The sequence below is a fragment of the Rhinoderma darwinii genome, chromosome 5 (assembly GCF_050947455.1).
Source record: "Rhinoderma darwinii isolate aRhiDar2 chromosome 5, aRhiDar2.hap1, whole genome shotgun sequence".
Lineage (NCBI taxonomy): Eukaryota > Metazoa > Chordata > Amphibia > Anura > Rhinodermatidae > Rhinoderma > Rhinoderma darwinii.
The window spans coordinates 185,313,106-185,332,086 of NC_134691.1; the positions used below are offsets into that span (position 1 = coordinate 185,313,106).

General features: G+C 40.8%; 1 protein-coding gene across 3 annotated transcripts in view; it reads right to left on the reverse strand.

Annotated features, from left to right (window-relative positions):
• Window positions 1-18,490, reverse strand: part of ELP2 (elongator acetyltransferase complex subunit 2) — an 88,632-nt gene extending 70,142 nt beyond the window's left edge. For 2 of the 3 annotated variants that reach the window (XM_075828493.1, XM_075828492.1), the window contains exons 1-6: window positions 18,294-18,490; window positions 16,398-16,476; window positions 9,931-10,001; window positions 7,932-8,082; window positions 3,338-3,415; window positions 941-1,005 (exon numbers count right to left, since the gene is read on the reverse strand). In XM_075828493.1, coding sequence (XP_075684608.1) covers window positions 941-1,005; window positions 3,338-3,415; window positions 7,932-8,082; window positions 9,931-10,001; window positions 16,398-16,476; window positions 18,294-18,425 — 576 coding nt within the window. In that variant the 5' untranslated portion in view covers window positions 18,426-18,490. Of the gene's footprint in view, window positions 1-940; window positions 1,006-3,337; window positions 3,416-7,931; window positions 8,083-9,901; window positions 10,002-16,397; window positions 16,477-18,293 lie in introns of those variants that run through there. The other variant, XM_075828494.1, reaches the window with a different exon arrangement.
• Window positions 18,491-18,981: the final 491 nt, after the last annotated feature.

Sequence of the window (18,981 nt, forward strand, 5' to 3'; positions counted from 1 at the left end):
TAATATGCTGTCCTTACATAGAACAGCACAGTATGACGGCAGATCCGCTTTAAACATTTGAGATTGAGATCAATCATTGACATTTTATGGAAATTCCTAAATATGTGTACATTGTGTAACTTATGACGTCGCTATAGTGCCAAAAACCCTATCTTGGCTTTAATGTTTTGGGGTTTTTTAACCTCATTTTTTAAACATTCTACAGTTTTATTGAATTATTTTTTTTACAATAGGTGCACATGTTAGAAGGAGCATGCCTCCAAGCCCTCTCTGCACAGGGAATCCATGTGACGTTATTACAGACGTCACGATGTTCCCTAGAAACCGTGAGGGAACAGTGGATTCTGCATTCAAATACAGTGCTTAATATGAGCGATGTGTCCAGGTTGTTTTTTTGAGGGATAACAGATTTCAGTTCCCTGTCACAGTACAGGATCATAATGTCTCTGTCACAGACCGATCCTGCAGATGGCACTTTGTGTAGTGGTGTAAATTAACGGGCTTCTGGCAAGGGGATCGGTGTGGGCGGGAAGGTGCCTTCTGTAAATCCAACCTTTAATCTACTCTTCAAAGCTCAGAGCAGCAGCTCAGGCAAGATGGCCAAAATGCTACTAGAATTTTGACACGGAGTGCAAAAATGTAACTATATATTAATGAAATGTTTGATACTAACTTTCCAGAGCCCAAGAGGAGTTTTTCTTATTATTCACTGAGAATATTATTATTTTTTTTACCTCAACACTCCAGCAAAAATCACAGATTAAAATGTATTAACCCAGGGGTTGGATGCGCAGAATTAATATTATGTAGATTTTGTATGGTGATCGTCTCGGGAGAGTTAATGTAGTTACAGTTGTAGCCGGGCTGTACATCAGAGCAGGTGAAAAATAATGCTAATTTCTACACATAAACCAATACCCACTGTGGAAGAAATAATTACCTGCCCGTCCTGCATTACAAACAAATGAACTCGGCTGTCATCTCCTCCACAGGCTAAAATAGGGACTATAGATAGAAAGAAAAAAAACGAGAAACTTATATTAGAAGGTGGAACAAGCAGGTAGTCAAGGCACAAGACAATTTTGCAGTGTTTGCTCTATGGTAGTGTTCTTTGTATTAATGAACCCATACTGATGCCATGCAACGACGAGATTCTAAATGAGTGTGAAGATTTATACTGTGAAACCCACTGACAAAGCACCAGAGGATAAAGAAGTGAAGGACTTCTCACAGGATTCAGAAACGTTCTTCTCTTCTGCCAATAACAATATTCCACAGCAGATTAAAACTTCTCAAGTCAAAATCAGGTCATTAAAAGCCGGAAATACAAAACTGTTATACTCAACAAGCCACAGGCCTCATGCACACGGCCGTAGCGGTGTGCACGGTCCGGGATTTCGGCACCGACTGGCCACAGTGTGTCATCCGCGGACCATCCGCAATTCACAGACCGTGCACACATTGATTTCAATAAGCCCGGACCGTCATGTCCTATTTTTTTGCGGTCCGGGCAATACACAGACTATGGAAACCATGGTTGTGTGCATTGGCCCCTAGGTTAACATAGGTCTTATACTGTCCGCAATTACGGATAGTACACAGCTACAAAAACACATTTTGCGCCAAAAAGAATTAAAGTTTGAGTGGCATGAGAACATTGAGCCACTTTGAGAGCATGTTCGTTAAATGGGCTGTTCATTTTTTTTTAGCCATATGTATGAAATGAAACTTTTTAAAAAGAAGAAAAAAAAAAAAAAGAAGAAGAAGGGGGATCAGCATGCCACTAGTGGGCTGACATAAAATGTAAGCCACAAAACTAAACCAAAAGCATCGCACCTTCTCCAGCATAAAATGTGACCAATTTAACAAGAGGGGTGCTATATTTCATATATTTTTGCTGCAAAAAAAAAAATCATTCGAAAATCTGCCACCAAATAAGTCCATACTGATACATCTCTATGCATCACGCCATCTCGTGAGACTTTGGCAATGCCACTATGATTCAATGGATATTTACGTTGCTATAGAAGAGGATGTTGGGAACATGCCTGGACAATCTGGTTGCAGCTATACTGCCAGGTCACAATTTTTATAAAAAAGCAGAAGCTACAAATAAATGTTTGGAGTGGTGAATTCTAAATTTATTTTTACTAACTCGCGTTTAAAAAAAAAATGCTTTTCCCCCTCAAAGCACATTGATTTTTAATATCATTAAATCAAACATTGGAGTGGCAACCTGAAACTAACTTAGCTTGTCCTTCATGCGTTCATATTTGCAGGAGTAGTCCAGAAATTCTTAGGATTACAGTAGACAGCGCATGCAGAATGTGTATTTTAAGATTAGGTGTTTTTTGGGGGGGGGCAAATGCGCTTTTTTTTTCTTTTTGGCGCTTTCAATCTTTTTTTAAGTGTATTCTTTTGTTGCTCCCGATTCATGTTAAATCACGTCAATTTATTAAAGAATGCAAGAACACCTCTTGAGAGGGCTGCATTGCTAAAAGAATGACATCAAAAAGCAAAAAAGGTAGAAGCAAAAAAAAAAACAAAACAAGAAACAAATTAGTATGAAACTGAAGAGAGACTAATTTCTCGCATTCGTTGACAAGTAATATTTGAATGCAACATTTTTAGTCATCGAAAAAAAGTAATTTGGCATCCTTCATCACATGCCGTATTACGGAGATATTCTCCCCTAGAAGCAGTGCTACTACAGAAGGATATCTCCAATAAAGGGCACCTGACTGAGCACCATATAGTGGCACATGCCGACTCGCCGGGTGCATGAGGCCTAAGGCCATTTTTACACAAGCATCATACAGTCGCAAATCCCAGCTGGAATGCGGGTCTAATGACCCGAAGGAACAGCATTATAGATCCCAATGATGCTGCTAGTTCGGGTCATCACACCCGGGGCCTGGCCAGGATTTGTGGCTGTAATAGAAATGCGCCTGTTTTACATTTGTGTGAAAGTGGCCTTATAGTGAGAGTCAGGCTGGCTACAGATGATAATGGTAATTAAAATTGCTACATAGATAGATTATGCCTTTGTTTTGTTTTTTTAAGGCTGGATTCACTAGTCGCGGTTTTTGCCACGGCAAAAAAAACGCATTTTGACCGCGACGTGTGAACCCAGCCTAATTCAGTGCCATTATTAACATGTATTTATTAGAAATAATTCACATTTTAAGTTTCAAACTTATAAACTACTAGAAAAAATGTCAGAAGAAAGTAAATTCCATTATTTTAACTGACAAGATAAACTGTAAATTGTCACTTTAGAGACATGTCACTTTCTGACTTCATTAGCGATGATAAGAAGCTGGTGAACTCTACTCACCTCCGCTGCCAGGTAAAACCGATAAGCAGACATCCAGAACAAATCCATTTCCAAAAGACAAAGTTTGAAGACATTCCGCTAAGAAAGAGCATCAGGAGAAATCCATTAGGTTAGTGGAGCCAAAGACAATATTACTACCAAAGGCTTGGGAATAGGATTAACAAGATAACTTTTAACGACTTGGCCTCAAGTGCTGAAACTATTTTGCACACGTGACCTTTCCGGTTCTCAATTTCATCCAAGCAGATAAATGTAATGAATATTACTCACGTTCCATCTCAGAGTAGTTTACTGATATTTTAAAGAATCCACCAAGACTGATAAGGTCTCATTCCGGGCAATAGACTCAGCATTTATCCACCGGAGTTTATTACTGCTGCTCAACACCCTAGAAAATTAATGTCGCACTGATCTAAACCCCATCAAAGTTGGGAATGAATTGGCGATATTGAAATATTATTAAAAAATGGTTTACCTGGTTTAGCGTGAAAGAACTTAACCAGCCTGTGTAGTAGATCCCGAATTGAGGTTCCCATTGATTTTTTTCAACACCTATTTTTTTATTAAGCTTTTTTATGGTTGTGCTTAAAGGCGTTGTCCGGGATTAGAAAAAAAGGATCTGCTGTTTTTCCCCCAGAAATAGTGCCACATCAATCCATGGGTTGTGTCAGGTGTTGCAGCTCATCCCTATTCAAGTGAATGAGGCCGAACTACAATACTAGACACAGCCTATGGACAGATGTGGCAGGGTTTCTGGAAAAAAATCCTTTTTTCTAAACACAGACAACCCCTTTGAATATGAAAAGGCCTTCCTCACACAGCGTGCAACTATCTAGAATGTCATTGTGTGCTGTAGTATTAATCAAAAATAGTCTAAGGCCTGATTCACACGAGCATATTTTATGTCCGTGTTACGGATGAGAAAACAATGGCCGTCACACGAACCTATATAATTCATTGGGGCTATTCAGACATTCGTTGTTTTTCACGCAGTGCGTTTCCGCTGCCTGAAACTTACTGCAGGTCCTATTTTTGCGAGTTTTTGCGCACCATGCTGCCCATTGAAGTCAATGGGTGCATCAAAACAGCGGACAGCACACGGACGTCATTCGTGTGCGGTCTGTGACTCACGCACCAGTTGGTAAAGAAATGAGGAAAAAAAAAACCCTCCTTCAGTTTTTTATGCAGACGTAAACAACGCCTTACATATGGATGACACACGCGCATAAAAAAAATAAATGCACCGTACACGGATTCCACACGGAACTGCAAGAAAAACACTGCGTTTTTTACGTGTGCAAAACCAACACGTTTGTGTGAATTTAGCCTAGGACCACTAGAAGTTTCAAGCCGGTTCTGGGAAGAAAGCAGATTCCTTTTTTCACGGCCAAGCACAGATTCGTCTGTCAGAGTTTCAGATGATGAATCATAATATCACTCCATTTTACAATGATGGTGTGCTTTACAGCACTCAGATTGACACTTGTTAGGGTATGTTCACACGCAAACTCAAAAACGCCTGAAAATACGGAGCGAAAGCAGCTCTTGATTTTCAGACGTTTTTGTAACAACTCGCGTTTTTCGCGGCGTATTTTACGGCCGTTATTGGAGCTGTTTTTCAATGGAGTCAATGAAAAACGGCTCCAAAAACGTCCCAAGAAGTGTCCTGCACTTCTTTTTCGCGGGCGTCTTTTTTACGCACCGTATTTTGACAGCGACGCGTAAAATTAAGACTTGTGGGAACAGAACACCGTAAATCCCATTGCAAGCAATGGGCAGATATTTGGAGGCGTAATGGAGACGTTTTTTTCAGGTGTAATTCGAGGCGTAAACGGCCTGAGTTACGTCTGAAACCACTGCGTGTGAACATACCCTTATTATTGTGAATGGTGTTCACACTGTTCAACCATGGAAAACATATCCCTGAAGCTCCCAATGTATGGTTTTTGGATGGATGTTGCTTCCATAGGCAGTTGGGAACTTGTGGTCTCCTATGAACTTTAGTGGTATGTGGCTCTTAGATCTTTCCAAATCACAACCGGAACAGCATATGTGATGGACTAACACGTTGAATAGGCGGCACCACATGAGTCACTGAGCTTCAGTCCAGTCCATTCTACTGCTAACGGTCTACGGAGAATGCATGACTATGGCGCACTAGCCGACAATGGATTTGGCTGAAATGGCCATTCAGTAGGAGGCTAGTTCATCACTCATTGTAACTAAAGCTATTTTTAAGGAAATGAGACCCAGTGTCCGTTATTTTAAATACCATACTTCGTTATAAAATATAGCGGGAAAACAAACAGGGAATATTTCCAAAACTAAAAACTATACTGGGCCTGAAAGCAAACATTCATTTTCTGTAAAATGTTCTGCTGTCCTCAGCTGTGGTAATATACCAAAAACAATAGTTGTACCTAGTTAATTTAGTGATAATGTCTCAGGAGGAAGACCAGTCCATTTGTGTGTGCGGCTACTACTGCCAGGTGCATTTTATTTAGTAAATTCTGAGGTAATTTATGAAACAGTCATGGAAGTCAGGAGTGACCAGAGGGCGGTCAATTCCACAGTAAATCCACATGTTTGAGGGGTTGAATTCTATGGTTATTTACAGGTAAAATATGCGCTGCTTGGGCAAATACTGGATATATATGTAAATAGAAGACGGATATCCAAAAAGGATGCAACCCAAAATATGTATTTCCACACTCCTTCCTTTTATGTAATTGTATACTGTGACATATTTTATAGGAGACTGCAGCACCGATAATGAATTGCTGTATCCACATTAAAATACTTCATGAATACGCAACACAATTGAAGAGCCATGAACTAGACATCAACGCAAAGTATTTCCTACCTACAGTTCTATCATTACGATTACAAAATAACTACGCCAGCTCATGTAAACAGAATTCACTTATACAAGGTTTTTTTATATGATCGGAACAATTTTTGTTAAATAAAAGCATTCCAGTTATTAGTTTTTGCAGAATTAGATCGTTCTAGGGCAGTTTTAAGATATTAGGCCTCATGTTTAACCAGTTCAAGACCGGGCTATTTTGAGCCTTCAGGACCAGACACCGTTTAGCCATTTTTAACACGCGTTCGTTGAACAGCTATAACTTTTTCATTTGCTGGGCAAGCTACATGATTTTTGCGATTTTTTTTTTTTTTTTCATAGACAATGCATGTTTCTTTTATCATTTTATACACATTCTTTTTGCTATTTTGGAATTTCGACGCTTAAAGCTATAGTAAGAAAAAAATTTTTTTTTTACGTTTTAGATATTTTTTTTTTGTAATAGTTTCGTTTTACCCTATAATAGACCTTTTATTTGTAATAGTCATTGTCTCTGTAAATTTTGATATATTACAGGTCTATTTTGGAGTAATTGGTTCTGGACTAGCATTACAAAAATGATTGACTTTTTTTGGGCGGGTATCTGATGTGTCATTTTTATTAACTTTTTTTGCACTTGATTTGACTCTTATTTTTTTATTATGGTCTGTCCCTCAAATGTCAGAAAGGACCTTTGTGGGACTTTATTTCATTTTTTTCCTTCTTTTACACCTTATTGCCGCTGCCTCTATTCATATACACAGCGCTCATTGAGCGCTGTGTAGAAGAGATCAGAGAAGATAGAAGCAGCAAAAGCTGCTTCTATCCTCTCCTCAGGTTCCCTAGGAGTCACTGACAGCCGGAGACCCGACATTCACTCGGGCAGCAAGCTAAAACCTGCGCCGTAATTACTCTAGGACGCGGGTTTTAAGGACCCTGACTGCCGGATGTATATATACAGCCGGCTGTCGGGAACTGGTTAAAAACTAGTCAAGCAGTAGCCCATCTTTCTGGTTGCCAGGGGCAACAGGTCCCCTTTTTAAATGCTAGTTTATAGACAAGGCCTGCTATTGTTTACTATGGCGGACGGATAGAAAGATACATTTTGGTGGAACAGATTCCATTATGGCTCGTGACAGGTCAGGGCCAATATCATCTACTGTCTAATATGGTCTCACTACATACAGTACAACGCATAACATAAGAGTTACGTTACCTGGCAAAGGTGTTTTGATAAATACTTTGCTTGGGTTTCCTCACTGGTGTGGTCATAGTCCAAGTGAAAAATAGGACCAACTCTTCCATGAGGCCTTGTACTAAAACATCCAGTAAAACAGTGATCTATTGCAAAATTTCAAACTTTGCAAGATTTTATTACATTATCTTAGAACCATAAATAGTGTGTCCATTGCCAAGTTTATGTTCACTGCCCCAGACCTGAATCTAAATACCAAAGGCAAAGTTGCTTGTTGGCATCTCCTCCCAGTACCCAGGGCACATGCCCAGATAGCCCTCCAAGGCTATGCTCCGAATAATATTCTACCTAAGCTTTTCTTGAGATCTTACTCATCTTATTCCTTCTTTCATGGTCTAAATACCTATGATGACACGGCTACACTTTACTGCCACCTTCTATTAGATAGCAGTCTACATGTTCAGCTTATAGATCTACTTCTGGTTGTGAAGGATAGAATATATTTAGATAGTAAAGAGTTAAACACAAGTTGGCGAAGTTATCAAAATACTTACTTGTCGACTGGTTTCTTGACCATATTCTTACAGTGCAATCTGATGCGGCAGAGGCCACGAGAAGACCATGCTCAGAATTTGATGTATTGTACATAGCATGGACTGCACATACAGCCTCAGCGTGACCAGCCAGTACTTCACTATGAACAAGCTATAAAGAAGAAAAGCATAGAGTAATGTTACCGGTGATATAAGAACGGATAAAGGGTGTAGACAACATGCTCCTGACAGTCAATGCTGTTAAAAAAAATTATTAGATACAGAGTATAACGGACTTCAACTGGGGGTAGTTCAAGAGATAAATTGGTTGGTAACAGCCTTTACTATAGTAACTATTGCGAAGGGCTAACCCACATAGATCGAAAGCTCCTTTTGTCTCATTATTTGTTCATTGGTCTTAAAAAATATATATTTTACTTGTTTGTTACTTTCCTAATTGTTCTTTGCTACAGTATAGTTACATAGTTTGTATGGTTGAAAAAAGACACGTCCATCAAGTTCAACCAAGGGACGGGAAAAGGGAAGGAAAAAATTTCTACACATAGGAGATATTGTTGGCGGCATATAAAGATTATTACGATAATAAGGAACAGGGGTTTATTTTTTTGCTATGGTGAATTCATTTTTCCAAACTATTTCCACGTGAATACAAGAAAAAAAAACAAAAAAAAAAAAAACGGTTGCATTATCTAGGGGGGGCACTGTGGCATTATCTACAGGGGGCACTATCTACAGAGGGCACTGTGGCACTATCTTAAAGGGAACCTGTCACCAGCATTTTAGCTATAAAGCCAGCAATACCTGGTGAAAGTGGGTGAAAAATCATTGTCATCTAAGCTATAAATATGTTCTAAGTAAGCTCTGTAGCTTTAGTATTCCGTTTTTCAGTGGTCCCACACCGTATGCAAATGAGCAGAAGAGTGTCAAATCTTCATCTGAAAAGAGTCAGATTTTCATTCCTCCAGCATCTCAGAGTGGATTCCACCTCCTTCTTTTTGATTGACAGCTCCTTAGCCAGTCAGGGCCAGACAGGTGGCAACGGTGGGCGGGGTTAAGAAGCTGCATCCCAGAGGGAAAAATAATTACCATAAAAGGCGGGAAGAGTTTAAACGACGATATTTACAGACAGAGGATGACTTCAGGAAAGAAGAGAACAGGAATGAACTCTGGACAGCTGCGGCCCTTGAGGGGTCAGGTGAGTTTAACAGGTAAGATGTTGATGACAGGATCCCTTTAAAGGGGGCTGCCCTATCTTGATATTATTGTGTCTGCCAAATGCTGCCAACTGAGCAGCCAGACTGCATTTGGAAAATTGGATTTTTAAAATAAGAATGTGGAGTAAACTCGCAAATTTCCGGTAAATTTAAACCTAGCACTATTATTAGGGCTTATTGTCACAGGCGTGTCCGTTTTGCGCGCGCAAAAGGTCCGTGTGGCATCAGCATATGGTGCGTGGCTGCGTGATTTTCGCGCAGCCGCATCATTATGACACTCTGGTTTTATGTTTACAAACAGAAAAGCACGTGGTGCTTTTGTTTTCATTCATTCTTTTTACTACTGTAGGGCGCATCACGCGCGGCACCCGGAAGTTCTTCCGTGTGCCGTGCGCGATTTGCACGCACCCATTGACTTCAATGGGTGGGTGCTGCGCGAAACACGGCCAAATATAGGACATGTCGTGAGTTTTACACAGCGCACATACGCTGCGTGAAACTCACGGACAGTCTGAACGGCCCCGTTCACTTGCATAGGTCCGTGCGACGCGCGTGAAAATCACGCGATTTGCACGGACATATAACACGCTCATGTGAATAAGGCCTTATAGTAATGTAGTATTGTAATTTACGTAGTATTATTATGGTAATGTAGTATTGTTATAGTAGTTCGAATAACTAATCGATTAACTCCTCAGTGACTGCTAATGTTCTCATAAATCCCAGTAGGAGGTTCATTATTCCATATTTTCTTACAATTAAAATAAATTCAAGATCCTAGATACCTGATTGTCCTTTGTCTTCCAAATAATCACTTTCTTATCAGACCCACCAGAAACGATCTCTGTTTCAGCACCTTAAAAAAAAAAAAAACACCTGGAGAAACATTTGAGGCACTCACTATTTATTTAACATAAGGTACATAAATTCCCGTCATCTGTTCAACCATATTAGTAAGAAAATAGACCGAAGTTACATGTTGCAGAAGGTTCAGCTACAAACTTAAAATTAACTGTCATTAACCCCTTAGTGTCCAAGCCTGTTTTGGCCTTGTGGACACAGCCGATTTTTGCAAATCTGACATGTGTCACTTTATGTGATAATAACTCCAGAATGTTTTCTCGTGACATGTTGTACTTTATGATACTGAAAAAATTTCGTCGTTAAATTCAATATTTGTCAAAAACACCAAAATTTCGAGAAAATTTTCAAAAATCTGCATTTTTCTAAATTGTAATGTATCTGCTTGTAAAACAGATAGTAATACCACACAAAATATTTACTAGTTAACATTTCCCATATGTCTACTTTATGTTTGCATCGTTTTTTGAACGTGCTTTTATTTTTCTAGAACGTTACAAGGCTTAGAACTTTAGCTGCAATTTCTCGCATTTTCAAGAAAATTTCAAAAGGCTATTTTTTCAGGGACCAGTTCAGTTCTGAAGTGGCTTTGAGGGCCTTATATATTAGAAAGTCCCCAGAAGTCACCTCATTTTGAAAACTGCACCCCTCAAAGTATTCAAAACCGCATTCAGAAAGTGTTTTAACCCTTTAGGCGTTTCACACGAATTAAAGCAAAGTAGAGGTGAAATTTCCAAATTTCATTTTTTGTCTTTGAAAATTCATTTGTAATACATTTTTTCTGTACCACTGAAGGTTTTACCCAAGAAATGCAACTCAATATCTATTGCCCAGATTCTGCAGTTTTTAGAAATATCCCACATGTGGTCCTAGTGTGGTAATGGACTGAAGCACCGGCCTCCGAAGCAAAGCAGCACCTAGTAGATTTTGGGGCCTCCTTTTTTTAGAATATATTTTAGGCACCATGTCAGGTTTGAATAGGTCTTGTGGTACCAAAACAGTAAAGACCCCCCAAAAGTGTCCCCATTTTGGAAACTATACCCCTCAAGGAATTTATCTATGCCTATAGTTAGCATTTTGAACCCACAGTTTTTTTGCTAAATTTATTTTAATTCGTATATGATGATTAAAATCTACTTTTTTTGTGAAAAAACTTAGAAATTTTAAATTTTTACAAGGAATAAAGTAGAAAACACCCCAACATATGTAAACCAATTTCTTCCGATTATAGCAATACCCCATATGTGGTAATAAACTGCTGTTTGGACCCACAGCAGGCCTCAGAAGAGAAGGAGCACCATTTGGATTTCTGATTTTGCTGGAATCGTTTTCAGAGCCGTGTCGCGTTTGCAATGCACTGGAGGGATGAAAACCGTGGAAACCCCCCAATAGTGACCCCATTTTGGAAACTACACCCCTCAAGGAATTTTTCTAGGGGTAAAGTTAGCATTTTGACCCCACAGCGGTTTTGCTGAATTCATTGAAATTAGTCTGTAAAGGTAAAAATCTGCTTTTTATCTGTAAGAACTTAGACATTTTTAATTTTTACAAGGAATAAAGGAGAAAAAGCACCCCAACATTTGTAAAACAAGTTCTCCTGATTACGTAAATACCCCACATGTGGTAATAAACTGCTGTTTGGACCCACACCGGGGCTTAGAAGGGAAGGAGCGCTATTTGGCTTTTGGAGCACAAATTTAGTTGGAATAGTTTTTGGGTGTCATGTCGAATTTGCAAAGCCACTGAGAGACCGAAACAGTGGAAGCCCCCCAAAAGTAACCCCATTTGGGAAACTACACCACTTAAGGAATCTATCTAGGGGTAGTGAGCATTTAGGCCCCACACGTCTTCTGCAGAATTTATTAGAATTGGGCTATGTGCACACGTAGTGACCAAAAACGTCTGAAAATACAGAGCTGTTTTCAAGGGGAAACAGCCCCTGATTTTCAGACGTTTTTTGAGCAACTCGCGTTTTTCGTGGCGTTTTACACGTCCGTTTTTGGAGCCGTTTTCATTGGAGTCTATCAGAAAACGGCTCCAAAAACGTCCAAAGAAGTGTCCTGCACTTCTTTGACGAGGCAGTCATTATACGCGTCGTCATTTGACAGCTGTCAAACGACGACGCGTAAATTACAGGTCGTCGAAACAGTACGTCGGCAAACCCATTCAAATGAATGGGCAGATGTTTGCCGACGTATTGGAGCCGTATTTTCAGGCGTAAATCGAGGCATAATACGCCTAGTTTACGTCTGAAAATAGGTCGTGTGAACCTAGCCTTTCACAAAAGGATAAAGGAGAAAATGCACCCCAACATTTGTAAAGCAATTTCTCCCGAGTACGGCAATACCCCACATGTGGTCATAAATGTTTTTTCATTAGAAAGTAATTAACCCTTTCCAGACTGATCCATTTTTGCTTTTTCTTTTTTCCTCCCCGCTTTCCGAGAGCCACAACTTTTTTATTTTTCCGTCAATAGAGTGGTGTGAGGGCTTATTTTTTTGCGGGACGAGCTGTAGTTTTTATTGGTACCATTTTTTGGTACATAAGACTTTTTGAGCACTTTTTATTGCATTTTTGGTAGAGCCAAGGTGACCAAAAAAACGGAGATTTTGCCGTTTAAAATTCTTTCTTTTTCACGGCCTTCACCGCGTGAGTTAAATAATGGCATATTGTAATAGCTTGGACTTTTATGGACGCAGCGATACCAATTTTGTGTATTTTTTTTTACATTACTTTAGAGAAAAAATGTGAAAAGGGTTTCTTTTTGGACTTTAAATATTTATTACATTTTTTCCACTAAGGGTATGTTCACACGAGGGCGTCCGTAACGGCTGAAATTACGGGGATGTTTCAGCCTGAAAACATACCCGTAATTTCAGCCGTAACGGCATGTGCAGGCGCTTGAACGCCGCGTCCATTACGACGTAATTGGCGCTGCTTTTCATTGGAGTCAATGAATAACGGCTCCAATTACGCCCAAAGAAGTGACAGGTCACTTCTTTGACGCGGGCGTCTATTTACGCGCCGTCATTTGACAGCGGCGCGTAAATATACGCCTCGTGTGAACAGACAAACGTCTGCCCATTACTTTCAATGGGCAGATGTTTGTCAACGCTATTGAGGCGCTATTTTCGGACGTAATTCGGGGCAAAAACGCCCGAATTACGTCCGTAATTAGTGCGTGTGAACATACCCTAATAATAACTATTTACTTTTGTTTTTACATATTTTATTAGTCCCCATAGGAGACTTGAACCAGCAATCGTTAGATCACTGGTAGAATACACTGCAATACTAATGTATTGCAGTATATTGTCATTTTTACAGGCTCCTGTAACAGCGTGATCGCTGTTTCTGTCCGTTAGTCCTGGGTATCAGCTGTAATACATAGCTGACACCCGCAGCGTATGGCGCGGGCTCAGTACGTGAGATGCTCCATATATCACCCCCCACACCATGACATGCTATTAAGTCATGGTGCCCGAAGGGTTTAATGCGCAGCGGATGGTGCAGAGTGAAAATTACAATTTTCCACTGATGTGCCATTTTAGTGCACTATATGTTGTGCCCAGTTTGTGCCACAAATACCACATAAAATATTAACCGGGTTCTCCCGGGTATGGCGATGCCATATCGGTGGACGTAAACGGCTGTTTGGGCACGCTGTAGGGCTCAGAAGGGAGGGACGCTATTTGGCTTTTGGAGCGCATATTTTGCTTGGTAGTAGCTCTCTCTGGCGTTTTGCTGGTATTTCAGTTTATAATGTGGGGGCATATGTAGGCTGGGCAGAGTACATCAGGGCATAATAAGAGGGTATAATAATGGGGTATATAAATAATAATCCACAGATATGTGGCCAGTGTCGTGTGAGGGCTTATTTGTTGCGGGACAATCTGTAATTTTCATTGGTACCATTTTGGGGTACATGCGATTTTGTTGATCACTTTTTATGCCATTTTTCGGCAAGCCAGGTGACCAAAAACCATAAATTCTGACAATGATTTTTATTTATTTTTTACAGCGTTCACCCTGGGCTATAAATGACCATTATACTTTATTCTGCGGGTCGATTATGGCGATACCATATGTATATAGTCTTTTTTATGTTTTGCAGCGTTTGCGCAATAAAATAACGTCTTTAGAAAATAAATTATTTTTTGTGTCACCATATTCTGAGAGCCGTAACTTTTTTATTTTTCAGTCAAAAGAGCTGTGTAAGGGCTTGTTTTTTGCGGGACGGTTTGTAGTTTGTATCGGTACTATTTTAGCGTACATGCGACTTTTTGATCACTTTTTATTGCATATTTCGGGAGGGGTGGTGACCAAAAAAATTGTGATTCTGGCATTGTTTTTCGTTTATTTTTTTTGCGGTGTTCACCGTGCGGGAAAAATAATATTATAGTTGGGGTCGTTACGAACGCGGTGATACCAAATATGTGTACTTTTTTTTTAAATGTTAATTTTTTTCCTATAATAAAAGACTTATTATAGGAAAAAAAGCAGTTCTTGTTTATATCACTTATAACTTTGATTTTTACACTTTTTTAAAAAAAAAATTATTCTTTTTTTTACTTTTTTCACTTGTCCCACTAGGGGACACTTAGACTTGCAGCTCTGATCGCTGCTGGAATACATTACACTACACTCGTAGTGTAATGCATTCCAACTGTCAGTGTGACGTCACAGTCACACTGACAGGAAGCCTACGACGACCACCCTCCGGCTGGTCCTCATAGGCTTCTGTACATGGCAGCCCGAAAGCCATTGTCCGGCGTCCGGTTGCCATGGGTACCATCGCCAGCCACCGTGATTTCACGTGGGAGCTGCCGATCGGCGCTAAACACCTTAATTGTGGCGTTCAAAATCGAACGCCTCAATTAAGGGTTTAACTGCCGAAATCAGCGGCGATGGGCCGCTGATCGGCAACGGGGAATGCAGGGCAGACACCCTGCACAGTTAACCGCCGCGGTTAACTGTCAAAGCACAGACGTAACTGCACGTCAAGGTGCGCGAACTTACTGCTCACCTTGACGTAGTTACGTCAAGGTGCGTTAAGGGGTTAAAGGGGTAGTCTGGGCCTTTATTTTTTATTTATGACGTATCCTTAGGATAGGACATCAATATCTGATTTGTAGGGGTCCGACTCCCGGCAACCCAGCCGTTTGTCGCCACAGCCTTTTCCCAGTTTACAGGCACAGCGCCGTGAACTTCGGTACCGGCTGTGCCCGGGATTGCAGTTCCAGTCAAATGAATGGTACTGAGCTGCAATACCAGGCACAGCCGCTATGGTTGTGTACGGTGCTGTGCCTGGTAAACACCGAAGAGGTCACAGTGACGAACGCCGCGGCTCTGATTGGCGGCGGCGCTGGGAGTCGGACCCTTACTGGTCAGATTCGGATGTCCTATCTTAAGGATAGGTCATCAATACAAAATGCCCAGAGAACACTTTTAACTCTACTATTCCCTTGTTTCTATATGCAAACACTTGGCCTACACGCAAGCTTTTCCATCTACCTGGACTGCTAACAAACCTGCTGCAACACAACATGCCACTTTACTCTTCTCATCACATACAACCCCTCTAATTTGAGACCCTCTGTGGCTGTTTGCCAATGGTCTCTGTAGAAGGACCTGCGACCGATTTTGCTGGTGGGGGGGGGGGGGGGATTCAGCTGGTCATGCATTTTTCTTGCAGCTGCTGTTGAATGTAGCATTACATGGCATTCCTTCAGATCAATGAAAATAATGTGTCCATCCTTACCTTTGCTTGAATCTGGGTAAGGGCTCTAATTTCTCATGAAACCAATTCAACAGAATATAGCGACATGCAAGCAAAACCCTTGACAGGCTGCAATTCACACCACAACCACTGAGTGTCCACACAAAGACACATATAGCATCTCGTGACAGAGTATGGCGATATCATGTTTTATTTCAAAGCTGGTCATATCGCACTACACATCTCAGGATATATGGAGATAAGAGAAAAGGTAAGGAAGGACACATCTGTACATGGACAGCTCGAGTCTGCCAGAGCCGCTTCTTGGATTCCCACCCCTGCTAGGATGTCTGTGTGCCCCTTATAGGGCATATGAACAAGGGTTGCCCTGATAGGACAAACCCTTTAAAGATAGAATAGATAGATAGATAGATAGATAGATAGATAGATAGATAGATAGCAACAGTAATACAATAAGGATACATTTAGGACAGAATCCCTATATACAGTAACACATTTAATCCAATACACAAGATTTCCTGCACAAATAAACTGACTGAATAGAGCTAATAGATCAGATGTGCAAATATCAGAAACAGTTCCTAATATTATTCGTAGGAAGAACATAATTTGCTGTTCAATCCCTCGGGTAACACGATTACTGGTACTTACTGCAATCAGGTTTCCTAATCCACCGCACACAGTTAACTCGCCCAGTGTGTCCATTTAATGTAGATACCATTATATTTTTCTGAAATTAGAAGACAAAGGTTTATTTCAGTAGATATCCTAAGGGTATGTTCACACAGAGTTTTTTGACGCGGAAACCGCTCCGCAAAACTCGCCAATAAACGGCCGAAAATGCCTCCCATTGATTTCAATAGGAGGCGGGGGCAGGTTTTCTCCCGCGAGCGGTAAAACCGGCTCGCGGGAGAAAGAAGGGACATTCCCTATCTTCGCGTGATTACACCTCTGACCTCCCATTGACATCAATGGGAGACAGAGAAAGCGTATTGCGCGGCGTTTTATGCCCGCGGTGCTCAATGGCCGCAGGCGAAAATCGGCGTGCAGGGAGAGGAAAATCTGCCTCAAACTTCCAAACTGAATTTTGAGGCAGATTTTCCACCTGCAAAAAACTCAGTGTGAACCCAGCCTAAGAATTTAAAGAATTTAAAGTTCATCCATTTTTTTTAAGTGGATCTGTAATGAAAACATAATCTCCTATTTAAAAGCAGCATATTATCAGGATTATATTAAAATATATATATATATATATATATGTCTCAACTTTTTTTTTCATATCAGTAAGATAATACATTGCAATTTTCTCGTTAATCAAACAGGCAACCTGTTAGGGCCTGCTACTTTGTTACGCCCCCCATTTGTCACGGCAACCTATCGTCACCCCAACAGAGGGAGCCCTCTACCTCTATCTAACCACTTAGATGCTGCAGTGGTTATTGACAGCGGCATCTAATAAGTTAAATGCATGGGATCAGAGTTATCTCCGATCCTGGCTGTTGCAGCAGGATGTCAGCTGTATATTAGAGCTGACATCCACTGCTGATGACGTGGGCACAACTCCTGTGCTCGCACTACTCCCCTGATGTGTATTTATGGCACTATGCGAGAAGTACATGTTGTCGTAAATGTACAGTGCGATGCGGGTTAGGGTTAAGATGATGAGCCAATCAGAACCACGGCTCATTCACGGCAGTACACAAAGAGCATGCATACCAAATAACATCTGTCAACAGCAGCTTGTATTTCTACCTTGTATAGAGTAAAAACGGCCATAGACATTTTCTAAGCAAGTCAAATAGGATATGGACATTGATGCTCATCGTTCCTATGACAAACATAAACCACCGGAGATGAGAAGATAAACGCATTGACGCGGGGCAGACGTGTTGCAGGTAGTTTGAACACTTTTATATAGATACTGACAAGTAGCTGGTTAACAGGCAGAGGACTTCTGCAAAAGGCTCTGTTCACACTGGTGTCATGAGCGCATTATTTCCAGGATTCATGATGGATATGACAGATCTGTTTTGATCCACTCTGTAACAGATCCCAACCTACTGGACTTATAATGGGATTATTCAGGGGTTTTTTTTACCTGAAAAAATAGCGCAGCCAACGGAAAACCTGCCAAAACATGAAATTATATGTACTCATACATGATAAACAAGTCAGCGTCACCCAGCTCTCCCAGACTTCTGCAGGGCACACTCTGCTATGTCTGCAGGTTCACCATTCAGGAACTTGTGGAAGCTAAGTGACAACTTGCGTGTGAGCGGTCACCCATAGCCGTCATGTTGATTGTCAACTAGTTTTCCTAGAGACAGATACAACTAAGAAACTGAATATAAAGTGTGGGTGAGAGAAAAAGACTTTATATATACTTTTCATCTGTGTCGCGACATGTGACAGCGGCAGTGGTGACGTCACATACTGACCGATGAATTGGGAGAGTGACAAAGCTTGCAGCAATACTCTTTGGTTACCTTCCTCCACCTAACAGGCTGTTAATAGACACATGTAGTCATAGAGTCACGTTGTGTTTACCTGAGGGCTGTACAATACTACGGAGTGACAAGTCCCACATGCCAGCACATCACCGCCGCTCCAGCTCACACAGTGCGGGCACCGGTTGACAGAAAAAGCAGCATGTGCAAGATGAACTGAGGAAGCAGCCATGTTTGATCCTGGAAGTCGCGGTAACAGCAGATGCCAAAATAGATCATAATAAGCTAAAGGACCTTTGATGACATCATGACCATGTGATCAGTCACATGTGTGGGAGGACTCCAGTCAGTACTGCTGCAGGAGTGTCATGGTGGTTTCACTTGATGATGTCACTATGAGCTGGTCTGCTGGAGTGTGCTTCATAAAGGAGAAACACATCAATGCTGCCTGCTCTATCCTGTGATAGATAGATAGATAGATAGATAGATAGATAGATAGATAGATAGATAGATAGATAGATAGATAGATAGATAGATAGATAGATAGATAGATAGATAGATAGATAGATAGATAGATTAGATAGAGATGTCTATATATATATATATATATATATATATACCTCAGCTTTCAACGATCGTAAAAGGGGACAACTCACGGCTCCCTGTTCATACACACCCAGTTCCCTTTGCGCCCCCACACAATATCACGCCCCTAGAGTGCCCCCACGCCGTATCATACCGCAGTAGTGCCTCCCACACAATATCATGCCCCCATAGTAATCTATAAG